General features: G+C 26.3%; 2 protein-coding genes across 2 annotated transcripts; both read right to left on the reverse strand.

The window, feature by feature from the left end:
• Window positions 1-3733: 3733 nt before the first annotated feature.
• LOC137831506 (putative invertase inhibitor) lies at window positions 3734-4664 on the reverse strand. The gene has a single exon (XM_068639213.1). It carries the CDS (start codon window positions 4470-4472, stop codon window positions 3924-3926), a length of 549 nt encoding a protein of 182 aa, XP_068495314.1. The 5' UTR covers window positions 4473-4664; the 3' UTR covers window positions 3734-3923.
• Window positions 4665-9473: 4809 nt separating this feature from the next.
• On the reverse strand, window positions 9474-14524 carry LOC137831503 (amino acid transporter AVT1I-like). The gene is made up of 3 exons (XM_068639209.1): window positions 14070-14524; window positions 10803-11410; window positions 9474-10187 (listed from the first exon to the last, which is right to left on the reverse strand). Exons 1-3 carry the CDS (start codon window positions 14263-14265, stop codon window positions 9672-9674), a joined length of 1320 nt encoding a protein of 439 aa, XP_068495310.1. The 5' UTR covers window positions 14266-14524; the 3' UTR covers window positions 9474-9671.
• Window positions 14525-15333: the final 809 nt, after the last annotated feature.

The raw sequence follows: 15333 nt of genomic DNA on the forward strand, positions 1-15333 counted from the left end.
AAAATCATAATGACTTCAAAATCTTTATTATAAAAAAAATTATTATCATTTTTAACTCTATTAAATATGTTTAAATATTATTTTTGAATTTTAAAATATAAATTATGCATCCTTTTTAAATTAATTTAGAATATTAATAATATGTTAAAAATATTATTTTAGATGTTAAAATATAAATTATTAACATGTTAAATAATAGTTAATAAGTATCATTTAATATTACAATTAATATGTTAATTAATATGTTGAAATATCAATTGATAAAATTATAAATTTTTATAAGTTACATGTAAAAATATTAGTAATACTTCTTACATGCATAAACCTTTTGTTTGTTGTATGATATATTATAAATACTCTTTTAGAAAATAAGTACAATTATATTTTAATTTTTTTTTGTAAATAAACTAAACTATATTTTAATTTTTTTTGTAAATAAACTAAACTTTGTGTTAGTTATTTTTATGTTATTTGGAGATCTCAATTTTTTTGTTATTAGCAAGAAAAAATAAATAAATATGAATCACTTAATGGATGGTCCAATTCTTATACAGAACTGAACAGAAACGTACACTCCCTTTCAAAGCTTACCATGAATATCCTACTTAAGCAACTAAAAAGCCGGATCGAACTAAAAATACATCAGAAACAATCTAACATCTCATCACAACCTTCTAAAAAGCAGAATGTCTAAATAGATACAAATCAGAGGATCAAGACACCAATCAGAATAAGAAAAACATACAAAGGAAAATTTAGAAGTAACCCAAGACCACAACTTTAATTAAACCAAAGAAAAAATTTCAGAATGATCAATCACTTCACCTTTAAAAATGTGGTTATTCCAAAATGTTAGAGATCTCATATGAACTAGAGATAAGATCAATTCAAAATAATTCATAGAATATAAGCGAGGTGTACCTTACAAGTCAATTTTGTAAGGTTAAGTTAAGTTTGAAATTCACTTCTTAACGTGGTAAGATAACCCATATCGTAGCGAGAGTTTGTTGGACCTATCGTGTCACTCTCTATCATATCACCCATAAATTTATAGTCTCACATACCAGTTGAAAATCTCTTTGTGGAAGTGTTGCATCAATCAATGAGAACAAATTTCACTCTATAAAAGATTTTACTTTTTAAGTGTTTCAAACACACAATATTCATCTATTTAAGATTGAACATCTAACATTTAATATTAATGTGTTTGGAATGAGAAATTTGACAAGTGATCTTTTTCTAGAAAATCATTAAATAGAAACCAATTTTAGAGACTAAAAATAATTAGTTGCTATATTGACTAAATTAGATACTAGTTTTTATATTAGTTTTTATTATTCATAAATAGTTTCTATATTGGTATCTAATTAGCTACCAATGTTTTAACTACCAATTATATAGATTCTAAATTTGGTAGCAAAAACCTTAGTAGTTAATTAGATACCAATTAAAAAATTATCTATCAATAATAGAAACTAATTTAAAAATCAATAATTTTTTTAGTCTTTAAAATAGTATCTAATTTAGTCAATATAACAACTCATTATTTTTTGTCTTTAAAATTAATTTCTATTTAATAATTTTTTTTTTGTGATACTTAACATTCATACAACTCATCACAAGTCAATTTCTGGTTTGGAATGAGTTAGGTTAACATTTTGCTAACTAAATCAATGACTATAGGGCCAACAGCTAGACCATTTGTTCTTATATAGTAATAAACAAATTAAAATTATCAAAACAAAATTAAGTTTTATATAAATATTTAATAAAATATTTTTAATCACTATAAACAAAGATAAAAATAATTAATGACAATTTTAATAAGTTTAGATATAATAAATATGGACAATAAATTTTTTAACTAAAACTTGTGAAAATACATACACTAAACCGACACCTTTTATTGTTTTATAAGATATAAAACTTGTCATTTTATTGTAACTTTTGATTACACATTAATATCTATATGTTGGTTTAAATTTTAATATATTTTTTTGCTGATGTATAAATGTGAGAAGAAAATGGTAGAAAAATATATTGATTTAGAAAGTATGAAAGGAATAAATATTTATTTTTAGATGTGTAGTAAGACAAAAGTAACTAATGTGTGAAAGATTAAAACTAAAGTGCGTTGTGAATAATGTGAAGTAAATTACTTAAATCTCTATGGACTAGTTTTAGTAAGTTAATTAATAATTTATTTGAAATGTTGATTATGAGTAAAAAAACAAAATATTTTAAATAAAAGCGAAAAGGAAAGGAAAAAGAAGAGTGAATGACATCCCTTTTGGGTAAGAGTGAATCTAACCTTCTTGCAAAGTTATGGCATGGAATAGGCCACCACCAATCATGTGACCATTTTCAATCCTGCTTGAGTATAATTCTACTTCACTTCGACCCATTCCAAACAAACACATGTACAAATGCCAATAACAAAACGATTTATTTATCTAATTGAATTTAACCAAAGTAGCATATCACACATGGGGATATGAAGGTAGGGGTGTGGAAAACTGCCCAACCCACGTTAAAAAAAGGGGTGCACGTTCCTTTCTAGTACTTTGAGTTGACTTTGCATGATATCTGTTGTTTTTTTTTGGGTGAATATCATGTTCTGTATTTACCGATGTTCTGGTACTCATAATCTAATCGATGTTGATTTTATTTTATTAAAAAATATTGAATAATTTAGAAATATTAATTTATTTTAGATTTTTATATAAAAAATAAATAATTTAGAGTTATATTTATTTATAATTTTGAATGGTTTAGAAATTTTATTTATTTTAAAATTTTATTTAAATAAGACATTAAATAATTTCGAATTTATATTTGTTTAAAATTTTGAATAATTTAGAAATTTATTTATTTCAAATTTTTTTAAACAAGATATAGGATTTTAAATAATTTAGAAATTTTATTTAAGATTTGTATTTATTTAAGATTTTGTGTAATTTAAAAATTTATTTATTTAAGGAAGACATTCAATAATTTAGTACTTGTATTTCTTTATAATAATTTAAGAATTTATGTATTTAATTTTTTTATTCAAATATAACATTTAATAATTTAAAATTTGTATTTATTTAGGATTTTTAATAATTTAATAATTTTATTTATTTTAATTTTTTTATTTAAATAAGACATTAAATAATTTAAATTTGCATTTATTTAGGATTTATTTAAATAATATTTTAATTAAAAACAATTATAATAAAAAAAAGAAAAATATTTTTTCAACAATTTTTAAATATAGACAAAATTGTAAACTAATATTTTTATTAGTTAAAAAAAAATACCATTTAAATCATACACATCACATTAGAAAAAAAACTTTTATAAATTTTCCTTACTTTTCACATTATTTACATTAATCAAAATCACCTTACTTTCTTCTTATATTTTCATCGAATCATTTCAAATTTACTCAATATAATCCAAACAAAACATAGAACCACTAGAACAGTGATATTTTGACCTTCTTCTACATTCTCACTTGAAAACCAATAATATTATTAATTTATTTTAATATTTAATTTATTTTTATTTTTATTACTTGAATATAATATTTTATTATTAAAAAATGATAAAGTATAGAAAATAAAAAGTGTGAAATTCATTTTATTAATCAGCATAACAAAAATAGAAAGAATAAAAACTTATTCCCATTTGTAATCGTGACGCATGAAGCAAAACCAGGAAACTAAAAGAGAGAAGAAATAAAACAATATTTTGGGTGCAAAATGAGGGGAAGAACATTAGTAGTTGACGTCCTTTCTGGCATAAGAAGGACTTTAGACGTTATAATTTCAATCTCAATACATCATTACGACATATAAAGAATTTTGCAGACACTTAAATTATATATAGAAAGATGGTAATATTATAAGTTTGATGAGACAGAGATGGTTTAAGTTTGATCAATAATGTTGACGAAGCATTTGGATGAAGGCCAGAGATATTACATTAAGTTGGAAATAGAGTTTGTTTTCCTTTGTTAAAGGAGACGTTTCACCTTTCTTATCCTTGAATTGATCTTCACAGGTAACAGAGTTATCCAAGGAAGCACTCAGCCTTATAGAAGCCGTGTCCAAATCCTTCCACTTTAAAGCAACCGCAGCAGCATCTAAATCCCAAAGGGAATCAGAGTAAAGATCATAACAATCTCGTAAACAAACCTTTGCGTATTCATCAAAACTTTTGCCCTTCAAGAACTTTGAAATCATGGAAACCGTGTTGCTTCCGTTGGACTTGGTAAGTTGAATTGAAATGCCCACAAGACCCTCCAGGTTGGTGCCTGCTGGTTGCAACTTGGAGGAGGCATCTTTGAGGGATGCCACACAGAAATCATACCTCAAATTTGGATCATTCTTCGAGGCCTCCTTGCAAGATTCAGAGATAAGATTTGAACCATTTGAACTTTGGAAGAGAAAGATAAAGAAAACAAGTAAGAACGAACCGAATTTCATTCTTGTCTTCTTTTTTTTTTCTTATGATCGGTGAGAAATGAGATTTAGTTTACACCTTTATAATGTGATCTCCACTACACATCACATATTATATATATTATTGAGTTGGTGTTGCTCCCTTATTCTCATCCTAGATAAATATTATGATTATTATTATTATTATTATTACTATAACTATTATATATAATATTACTTTTATTAATGAGAATTTCATTAGTTTGTTTTTTGTTTGTGAGAAATTCTGAGTAAAAGGATTACTGTTGTGGTATGTTAACCCGTGAGATGCACACAAGAATAATATTTACTTACAAGTTTTAAGATTTTTAATATTTACTTACAATCTTTAAACCAATTTTCGTCACACCTGGTTCTAAACTTTTTACCTCCTTTTATGTTTTCTAACTATCCTCAATTTTTTTTGTTATATATTATCTAGGAAATCTCACGTGTACGTGGATGGAATAAATGGATCACATTACAAAATAATTATTAAATAAAAATAATTTTTTTAAAAAAAGTTAATTAACTATATTAATTACATTAGATATTATTTTAAAAATTAAAATTATTAATATTATTAATAAAATTTATAAATTAGTTTTTAATTAATATTTAATTAGTTATCATTGATTTAATTATTATTAATGTAGATTTTAAAGTTGATAATTACATACATACTAATTTAAAAATTATTTATTAATAAAAGAAATTTTTTTATTTACTAATATTTTTTTTAATTTTTAAAATAATATTTAATTTAGTTAATATAATAATTAATTATTTTTATTTTTAAAATTAGTTTTTATTTAATAATTTTTTAATAACACCAAGCAAAATAAACAACTTATATAAATTTAAAATAAATAAAATAAGTGATTTAATAATTAAAAGATTATCATTTGTTGCATATTTTGTGAATCTAGACTAATCCAACTACGTTCAATAATGTCAACACTCCCAATCGAAGCATTTGAATCATGTAAGGATGATACTGGTAGAAGAGTAAATAAAACAATTGGGCTAGAAAATGTATGAACTTGAAGTAGGATTAGATATAGACACGTGTAAAGGTTTTATGCTCATATTGTTATAAAAAAAAAAAGTTTTATGCTCATTATCTTATCCAAATTTGTGTCTCGTGTGCAGGAAATCATTTATATTTTCTTTGTATTGCAAATATTCAACATTATTAACATACATCTTCGTCACACCTTGATCTAAGCTTTTTACCTTATTGTATGTTTCTGAACTACCTTCAAAATTTTCTTTTATTATACAGGAAATCTCACATATTGATACAAGATAAATAACTTATACAGATTTAAAATAATTTTAAAAAACAGTTTGCTAATTAAAAAGTTATCATTTCTTGCATATTTTGTGAATTCAGACGAATCCATCTACGTCCAACAATATCAACATTTTCAATTGAAGCATTTGGATCATATAATGTAGAGAATGTATGATGTCGGGTTGTCATAGGCTATGAGTGAGGCTAGATATAAACATATTTATAAAAAAAAAAACGATAATTTGAAGCAGACATGGTGAGATGCATTTAAGAAGTAGATTAGAAATAAATATGCATACAAATAGTATGCAATGAAGGTATCAATTCATAATTAGATTTTTAATTAGAGTTAGTGGGTGTTCTACTGATATCTCTCCTTCTACTTATCATGTTGTATGAACGAGGTTTGGAAGCATAGAAACAAGGTAATTTTTAAAGGAAGTATAATATAGATACAGGGTAATCTTTAAAGGAGGTGTAGTATAGAAATAAGTTTGCAGTACTCAACGAGGTTTGGTAGCATAGAAAACGGGTAATCTTTAAAGGAAGTGTAGTAGATGTATTGGAAGTTTTTGCTTTGATCCAATTAAAGGTTTGGTCTTGGAATACTGATATGATTTCAATAACATGATAGAGACATTATATGAACATGTTATGGATTCAACAAGAATTGGAATATGATTAGGCACTTTTTAATAATTGGATCAATGTTCTTATCATTCAAGAACTCACCAAAACACAAGTAACCAAGCCAAACTCATATAGAAACCCATTTTTAGGCATATGAACCGATTAAAACAAGAAACAACACAAATGAACCGATTAAAACTTAAAGAAACACAACTAAAATCACAAGAACAGCAAACTAAATGAAACTACCGAATATAAACACAAGACAAACAAGTTCTACCGATTGAAATGACAAGAAACAACAAAAACATGTTTTAGAGTTTGTTTTGGAATGGAAATGGAGGAAGGAGATGAAAAAGAACAAGGAAACTTATGTGGTTGGAGTTCTTGGAAATGTGCACGCCACTTGAAGGATGAAAGGCTTCAAAATGAGTGTGTTGCTGCCACTTGAGAGCCCAAGGATTCACTCAAGATAAGACTATAAGAGAAGAAGACACAAGTCTCTCTCAATTCACTCACTAATTTGGGAGAGGTTCTTTACCCACAAAATCAATTCTATTATTTCAAAGACTCAAGCCTTCCTTTTATATGGAGGAGGACCGGTCACATATTACAAAGAAAGCTTACAAGAGAAGCTTTGCAAGGTTGCCTTCTAACCTTTCTAATTCTAGCGCCTAAAATGGAGAGTGAAGAGGCACCTTTTAGATTTTTCCTAAAAACTAATGCCTATAGGTGCTATACAAAAGAGGTGTCTTTAAGGTTTCCCTCTTTAGCACATCCTAAAGCTATTCTATATTATTTACAAAATTTATACAAAAGAAACTATAAAGAGAGATATTAATTGGAACCCATTCTTGAATGCTTGTAGTCTTCTTTTGGCTTTAGGCTTGGTCATCTCTTTATTTAATTCTTCTTTCATTTTTTTAGAAGACTAGAAGGAAGAACTTTAAATGTTTGGGTGGATGACCTCTTCCTCCATTAGTAAAATCCTCTCTAACTTGATATCTATCAAATACATCCAAGTCACATTCTGCGTTTTTCTCCTTTTTCGATTAGTGAATAGATCCTATGATTTATATGGGGATGATCTCATGACGTATTCTTTTAGTTTGTAATATATAAAATTAAAGGACGGAGAATAATATATAAAAACAAATATTTAAAAAAATTAAGTACTCTTCTTATCCTAATTATATTTTTATTTCTATTATATATCACAACACTTTCTTTTTCGATATAGTCATTGTTCAGATTTAAAATAACATTTAATTTCTAGATTTTTTTCACATTTCTTTATTTAGAAAAACAAAATTTAGTAATAAATGTTGACAATTTGATTTTAAAATAAAAACTTTTAAATGAATATAAAAATTTGAACGTGAGAAAGTAATTTATACTAGAAAGAAAATAAATTATTTGGTAGGGCTATATGGATAACCGTTAGAACTTACTATAATTTCTATATACAAGAATAGATTGTTATGTGATAGTAATTTAATAATATGTATCTTCAATCTGGTTTAACTTTGTTGAAGATTAAGAAATGATTAATCTTTACAGAATTTGTGAAGAATTCAATGTGGAAGAACTTGCATATCAACAACTTTTTATTTTCTGTTTTAATCTCTTTTATATTTTCTGCACAACTATCTCAACCCTTATTATCTTTATTGTTATTGCTAACTTGTATTGCTTGCAGATAAATTCTAAACAGTGATTTACTAATTTTACTATTGGATTTCTTGGAAAACGACTTGAGGTCATTTGAACACTTCTATCATTTTAATTTAACAGCAAAACGATAAAATTTGGCGTCATTACTAGAAAATCCAATTTAAATTTGGTTATCAGGGTTTTTTTTATCTGCATATTTTTTTTATTTTCCTAATTTTATTTTCTGCATATCTAACTTTATTTTCTTTTGATTAGTTTTATTTAATTATTATACTTTAAAAAAAAGTAATAAATTGAAAAAAAATATGATATATATATATATATATTTTTTTTATCTTATTTTATTTTATCTCCTTATATCTCTTATCTTTTTCCTATTTTGGTTTGTCTTTATTTTATTTTTTATATCTTTTTTCTTAATCTTATTTTGATTAGTTTTTATTTTATTTCTTTATATTTTTTTATCTTAATCTTATTTTAATTTTCTTTATTTTATATCTTATCTATTTTTAATTATTATTTTTTTCTCTGGATTTTTTTCTATTTTTTTATTATTTTTGTTTTTATTTCCTATATTTTATTTATTTATTTTTGCTCTTTTTTTTTCTTTTCATTCTCATTTTTTTAAGCATTAAGTGTGACATTTGCATTAATTTTTTTTAGAATTTTGCATTTAGGGTAGACACTTCAGTTGTTACTCTTTGATTTTTATTTTTTTTAATTGAAAGCAATTTAGAGAAGAGTTTAACTAGGAAAAACTTGTTTTTTAAGTTCGTCCATATGTTACTCACCTCTCTTTACTAAGAGTTTACTTGATTTGTTTTTCAAATACAAGAAAAAAAAGTTTGTTCTGAGATGTATAATAGGTGTTAGTGTCCATTAATCCTATAGACCCTTTATAATACCAAGATATCCTACTCCTTCAAAATCATGGTTTGAGCTTTTTTGACATTTAAAGTGGTAGGTGATGGATAAGGTTAGATACATCCCTTACCAAGAATCTTTCAAAACGATAAAAAAAAAATTAGACTCTTAAACTTATGTTTATAAATTTATAATGAAAAAAGTTCTTCAAACCGCCTAAAGGATAAGATGAGACTAAATCTAATTGATCAAACTAAACCAAATATTTGTTTTAATAGTCACTCAAAACAATTTAATTATTAAAATAAAAATTTAATATTTTGAAATAGAACAAAATATACAGCAAATAGTATCATAATTTTACTCTTGAAATTTGTCCAATTATCTTACAATCAAGCAATAGTAACTATCAATAACCTTACTTACAATCAAGCGACTACAAACACAAGAAACAAGCATGATTTTCAGTTCTGATCCATTTTATTCCCTTGCATTAAATGGGGGCAAAAACATTATGTTACCTCATTAAAAAAAACGCAGTCTGCAACAAAATAGTCTCTCAAACATGTTCAAATGACAAAAAGATGTATCCGACAAAGATTATGCCTCACAAAAATGTGGATACAAGTTGTCTAAGTATTGAAAAAAATACATCTTTACACACTCAAGCACAAAGAAACAAAGCAGCTTCAATTATAGCAGCTTCCAAAATGAACCATTCAATCCATATCCACTAACACTTACAAATTATGAACTATATCTACAAGAGATGTATAAGTACCCACAACAGCAATACTAACCCCCAAAACTATTATTGAATAGTTGATGATCATTTCAGACCCAAATGTCTTGTATGCTCCTGAAATCTTCAAGTAGCACACTGATGGTACTAAAATTGAAGCTGACACACTTAGCAATGCCCCAATCAGTGACATGAGATATCCAAACAAGGGTATGGTCACAGCTACAATTAGAGAGCTAGTGAGAATGGAGGTACTAACAAGGGTGTGTGTGAATCTTTTGTTGTAATGCCATGAAATCTTGTTTTTAACAGCATTTATCACTGGGGTAAGCATCAATGCATATTTGGTTATAGGATTGACCAAGGTGGTGAATATTGCCACATGTGAACTGAACTTGCTTGTTGGTAGGTTCAAAGTCACCTGTGATTCAACCTCTTGTCCAAACATTAAGTACCCCAAAACACCTGCTGCTGCATAACCAAGGGTGCATACTGAAAAGCACATAGATAGAACCTGCATAAACAGAGGAATACAAACTGTTGTTAACTATCTAGCAATCCAAATCATGAGAATGAAGCAGCACTAATCCATGTTTAGGAACCATATGAATGTGGAAACAATTGAAGAGTATGAAATCATCTTTAGGATATAGAAGCTATAACTATAATTAGTTTCTTAAGATCACATTGGACATGTGAGAAATCACATCTAAAATGTAGAACCATAGGCTATTGGATGTGACATGATATATATTTGCATATTCAAGTTAGTAGTAAAATTCTATAAACTTTATCTGATGCAAACACTGTACAAAGTTATTTGAACCTAAAATCAATTTCTTAACGTGAGACAAAACATTTGAACATTTATTTAACATCACATCAGTAGTTATTTCAAAGTAATGTTATAGATCATCTGATATGAATAAAAAAATTATTGATAGTGTGTTTGATTTAGCAACTCCAAACCAAACCATGCTCGCAAAAGCAATTATTAGTTGTTTTGGTGAGCAATGTAGAAGATATCCAAACACATTATAAGTCAATAAACTCATTTTTGCAGAAACTCTTTTAAAAGTCCCTAAATCATGTAAATCATGCAAGAGTACCAAAGTTGTTGTGCTCTTACCCTGGAGAATTGACTTTTGTCTCTCATGGAATTGTAGAGAGTGGGAAGGATAGGATGTGCACTATAACAGAAAGCATATAAACTGGCAGCAGCAGGTATTCCACTCAATCTGAAGAGTTTTCCCTTTGCATGAAATCCAGTGCCATCAATGGTACCATTCCAAAATAGAGAGAGGAGGAAGATGGAAGAAGCCAAAGCCCCACTTGCAGACACATAAGACAGCATGCTCAAATCCTCTAACAAAAGACTAGGCAGAATAACAAGGGCAGCAATTATGGTAAAAATTGTTGCACCACCAATTGTTACCCCTGCAAGGTTGACTTGGATATTTGGTACTAATCTGTTAAGATTGTCACCTTCTAAAATCAGAAACCCTGTTACAACTAGATAAAGCTCAGAATTCATGGCAATGGATACCATTAGCCTTCCCTTGTATCCAAATGCACGTTGACCTATGTCAGGGAAGGTCCTGATATCAGGGTCCATGTCCATGCATCTTTTGACCAACATGCCAGTGTAACAACAAGCAATGGCAATCACAAACAGTAGTGATATGCTTAACCATCCCCCAGATGCCAGTGCATAAGGCATGGAGATAATACCAACTCCTGAAACCATAGCAGCATTAATCGTAGTGACATAAAGTTGAATAAATTATCACAATTTAGTTCACAAAATATCACTCAGACACTCTTCTTCTTCAATAGTCCTAAAATTATTCACATGATACATTTCATTAACATTGATTGAAGGACTAATGTATAAGGTTTAGTTATTTTGGATGTCTATGTAAAGTTTACACTGCAATACACTTTGAGCTTTACTTTGTATGCACCAATAAAAATTAAATATAATTTCCAAAATAATAATTATAAAAGCAATAAATTTATTATATAATAGCATATAATTTTATCAGAATATATTTTTACACTTCAATAGATTTAAATTACATTTATAAATTTTTATATACACTGGGTCTTTAAATTAAATTCTTGAGTTAAAAAATAATTTATATATATATATATAATCAAGATAAAACATTTTTGTTACACATACATTTAACTGGATTTTATTATTTTACGATACTGTTTTACTCATTAACACGTGACAATGCATAAAAAAATTACATTTACATGTGGATGTAAATTCTTGTACCCAAAAAATGGATATATGTTAAATTAATTTATTAAAGAATTTAAATTTATATATATATATTATTACTATAATTTTTTCACGATTAATCAATAAAAATTATTATAGACGAAACCTTTAAAGTATTTAATAAAGAGTAAATGTATCATACATATACAATGTGCTAAATAGTAGTCTAGAAATAATCATATTAATTATTAGTTTATTATAATTAAACACGAAAGGTAATTTGTTCACGCGAAGAAATAAAATTCATATATTGGTTTTTCAATTTAATTTAAAAAAAAAAGAAAAAAAATACTAATGTAAAAATATATATTCTTACAAGCATCCAAATATGAAATGTTAACAGAGTTGCAAAATATTATAATTTATTCATATTGAAAAAAAAAATTATATTATCAGTGTATTTAATTAATTGTCTGTATAAATACTTTTTTTCCCAATTAAATAAGTAATGTAAAAAATATATTGATGATAAAAAAAATTAAAACTTCTGAATGTTAACCTATCCCCATGAACTATTCATCTGAGATTTTCATAGTCTGCAATTGCAAGTGAAACTTCACAAATCTTATCCATTTAATTTATTATAAATTTATATTTAAAACTAAATCTCATAAAATTTGAGCGGTTTGATTTGTAACTGCACACTGTGCAGCATACTTCAAACTTTAGTGAGGATGGAAAGGAATATTTCATGTATTCCTGAAACATCTATCTCAATAAGTCACGTGAATGCTTCAGTGCTGTATCCTTAAATGAAGAAAGGAATATTACATGTATGGACAAAAGTCAAAATCAGAATGGATATAAAATAAAATTATTCTAATTTTTCTGTAATATTGTATCCTTTTATTAATTCTTCTATTTATTATATACAAATATTTTATGTTTTGGAATAATAAATATGTTTATTTTCATTTAATTCACTTATAGAGCACTTATTAATTAAGATGATATATATTATGACAGGTTTCTACATTACTTAATAAATTTTTTTTATCAGCAAACATTACTTAATAGCTAACTAATGTATGCTAATAAATTTACACTTTTTTCAGTTATAAATTATTATACATCATACAATTTAATTTTTATAATTAATTAATAGTATATAAAAATTTAAAATATAACAGTATATCCAAATCAAAACCCTATTTAATTAATACTCTATAATGTATGTATGAGTAGGGATAAGAATTTATGACATGATTCAGATTAACTTAATCTGACTGAATCTTTGTTATTAAATAATTTAGACTGATTTTTTTAATTTATAATTCAACCATTAGGTTACAAAAATAAAATAAAGTAATTTAGACTAATTTATTTTAATTTATAAGTCAACCACTATTTAAGTAAATAAAAAAAGTATTGTTTATAATTTATTGTATTATTGGATTTTTAATATAATGTGTACAAAAATAAATATATTTTAGTGCCTATGACTTAGGCCTTTTAATATATTCATTAAAATGTATGTTTATTAATTTACTTAAAGAGCACCTCATAGTAAGATTAAAAATATATTTCAAATAAATTTATACTTTAAGAAAAAGTCAAGTTCAACAACTAAAATGCTCCACTTAAATTAATTATTTTTTACTAATTAAAAAACAACAACTAAAAGCAAAGTCATGTAAAATAAGCTGAATTAGAGTGTACCAATTCTCACCCTTATTATAGTCAAGTAGTTTAAGAAGCAAAACTTTCTAACCCAGAATCTGATAAAAAAAATTTCCCAGATTAAAAGCTTCCAAAAACAAAACTTTTTTTGTTGTTGTTGGCAATAACATAATAAGTCTAAAATATTCAGACATTTTTAGACAGATAAAAGGTCAATCCAAGATGCATTTTCCCTCACTGTTAGAAAAATAACCATAACAAACTGTAACAAATATTATCAGTTTTTAAGGCATTCATGTAGCAGCAAGATCTTCAATCCAAGGACCAGAACTCAAGAAAAAGAAAGCAAGAAATATGGTAACAATGGTTCTGAAATCAACCAAATTGAATCTAATTAACAAGATTCAAATTTTCATAAAAGAAACCATTGTTGAGTACATGTGTAACCAAGAAAGAGAAGAAAGAAAGAGAGGGCATGCAGATTACCTGAGAGGGCATTAATGAGGTTGAAGCAGGTCTTGAAAAAGGATGTGTTAGACTCATGAGATGTGTGCAGATCCCAAGTTTTGGCCTCCAACACCTCATCTGAGCCATTCACATGGTGCACTCTTTCATCGATCAGAAGGGGTATGGTGATGATGGAGGAGCATCTATCACCCTGCTCAGTACCAGCCATGGACATGAAAACAAGCTTGTTTGTGTATATATATGTTTCAGTGTTGGTGACTACAAGATTGTGTTGTCTCTGTGTTTGCGGTGTGAGACACACACAGCACAGAGAGTTCAAAGGTTGCTTCTCTTCTTCTTTTTCTTCTTCTAAAAATGTGTACACAAAATGCCCTTTTAAAATAATTCTTTGTATCTATCCAAGAAAACTCTGTGATGACGGTTCACAGGGACTCAGTTTCTAAATTGTTTTAACTTTTATGCACTTGTGAACACTGTGAACCAATGAAGAATAATGACTTTAATTTTAAAGTAATTATTATAACATTTAATAAATTATCATGACAATAATAATTAAACAACAGCATATGAATATGGTCTAACAATATTTCAAGACAAAAATATGTATTTTAATATCTCTCTTAAATAATATGTATTGATAATTTAATTCTAAAAAGGAAAAATAGTTGGTTTCTTATAATGGCAATGTTCTTCTCACAAATTTGATTATTTGTCTATAAGGAAGTATTTTTTATATATTTTATAAACATTTATATTCTTTTATACTAACATGATTACTTGTCAAAATATTAATGTTGTTTTAAAAAAATTCATTAATCTGATTTGTCTGAAAGCAAGTCTTATTTTATATAATATTTGGATTTAGGTTCATTTTTACTTTATAAAATTAGTTTACAAAATAAATGTTATTTCCGAATAATATATTTTAATTTGGCTATTATCATTTGTGAACTTGAGATTCTCAAGGCTAACTCTGTCGACATAAAATGAGTAAAGAGTAATTTCTATTGTTTGAAAAAACAGTAACATTGATATAAATGTAAATTTTCAAAGACTAAAGTTTGTGTTGATTGAAAGAAATGATGAAAGATGTTGAACCAACTAGAAGCGTATCATGCAGAGTGATGTATTACTTGGACTTTCTTTTTTGTTCACTACATACACGTCGAAAGTGTAGAGATATAAATGAAGGAAAGTTGTAGCAAAAAGTAAAAAAGTTGATTTAAACCACTTAAGTTTCCCATTTTAAGAGCCTCGTGGAAGATAACAAAAGTTAATCAAG

This window comes from Phaseolus vulgaris, chromosome 6, assembly GCF_000499845.2.
Source record: "Phaseolus vulgaris cultivar G19833 chromosome 6, P. vulgaris v2.0, whole genome shotgun sequence".
Lineage (NCBI taxonomy): Eukaryota > Viridiplantae > Streptophyta > Magnoliopsida > Fabales > Fabaceae > Phaseolus > Phaseolus vulgaris.

What these genes read in the sequence shown, in the direction of transcription:
- LOC137831503 (XM_068639209.1), bottom strand. Translation starts at nt 14,265, where the DNA reads ATGTCCATGGCTGGTACTGAGCAGGGTGATAGATGCTCCTCCATCATC. An exon ending in CCTCATTAATGCCCTCTCAG is followed by an intron (nt 11,411 to 14,069) that starts GTAATCTGCATG and finishes CTATGGTTTCAG; the next exon opens with GAGTTGGTATTATCTCCATG. An exon ending in ACAAAAGTCAATTCTCCAGG is followed by an intron (nt 10,188 to 10,802) that starts GTAAGAGCACAA and finishes CTGTTTATGCAG; the next exon opens with GTTCTATCTATGTGCTTTTC.
- LOC137831506 (XM_068639213.1), bottom strand. Translation starts at nt 4,472, where the DNA reads ATGAAATTCGGTTCGTTCTTACTTGTTTTCTTTATCTTTCTCTTCCAA.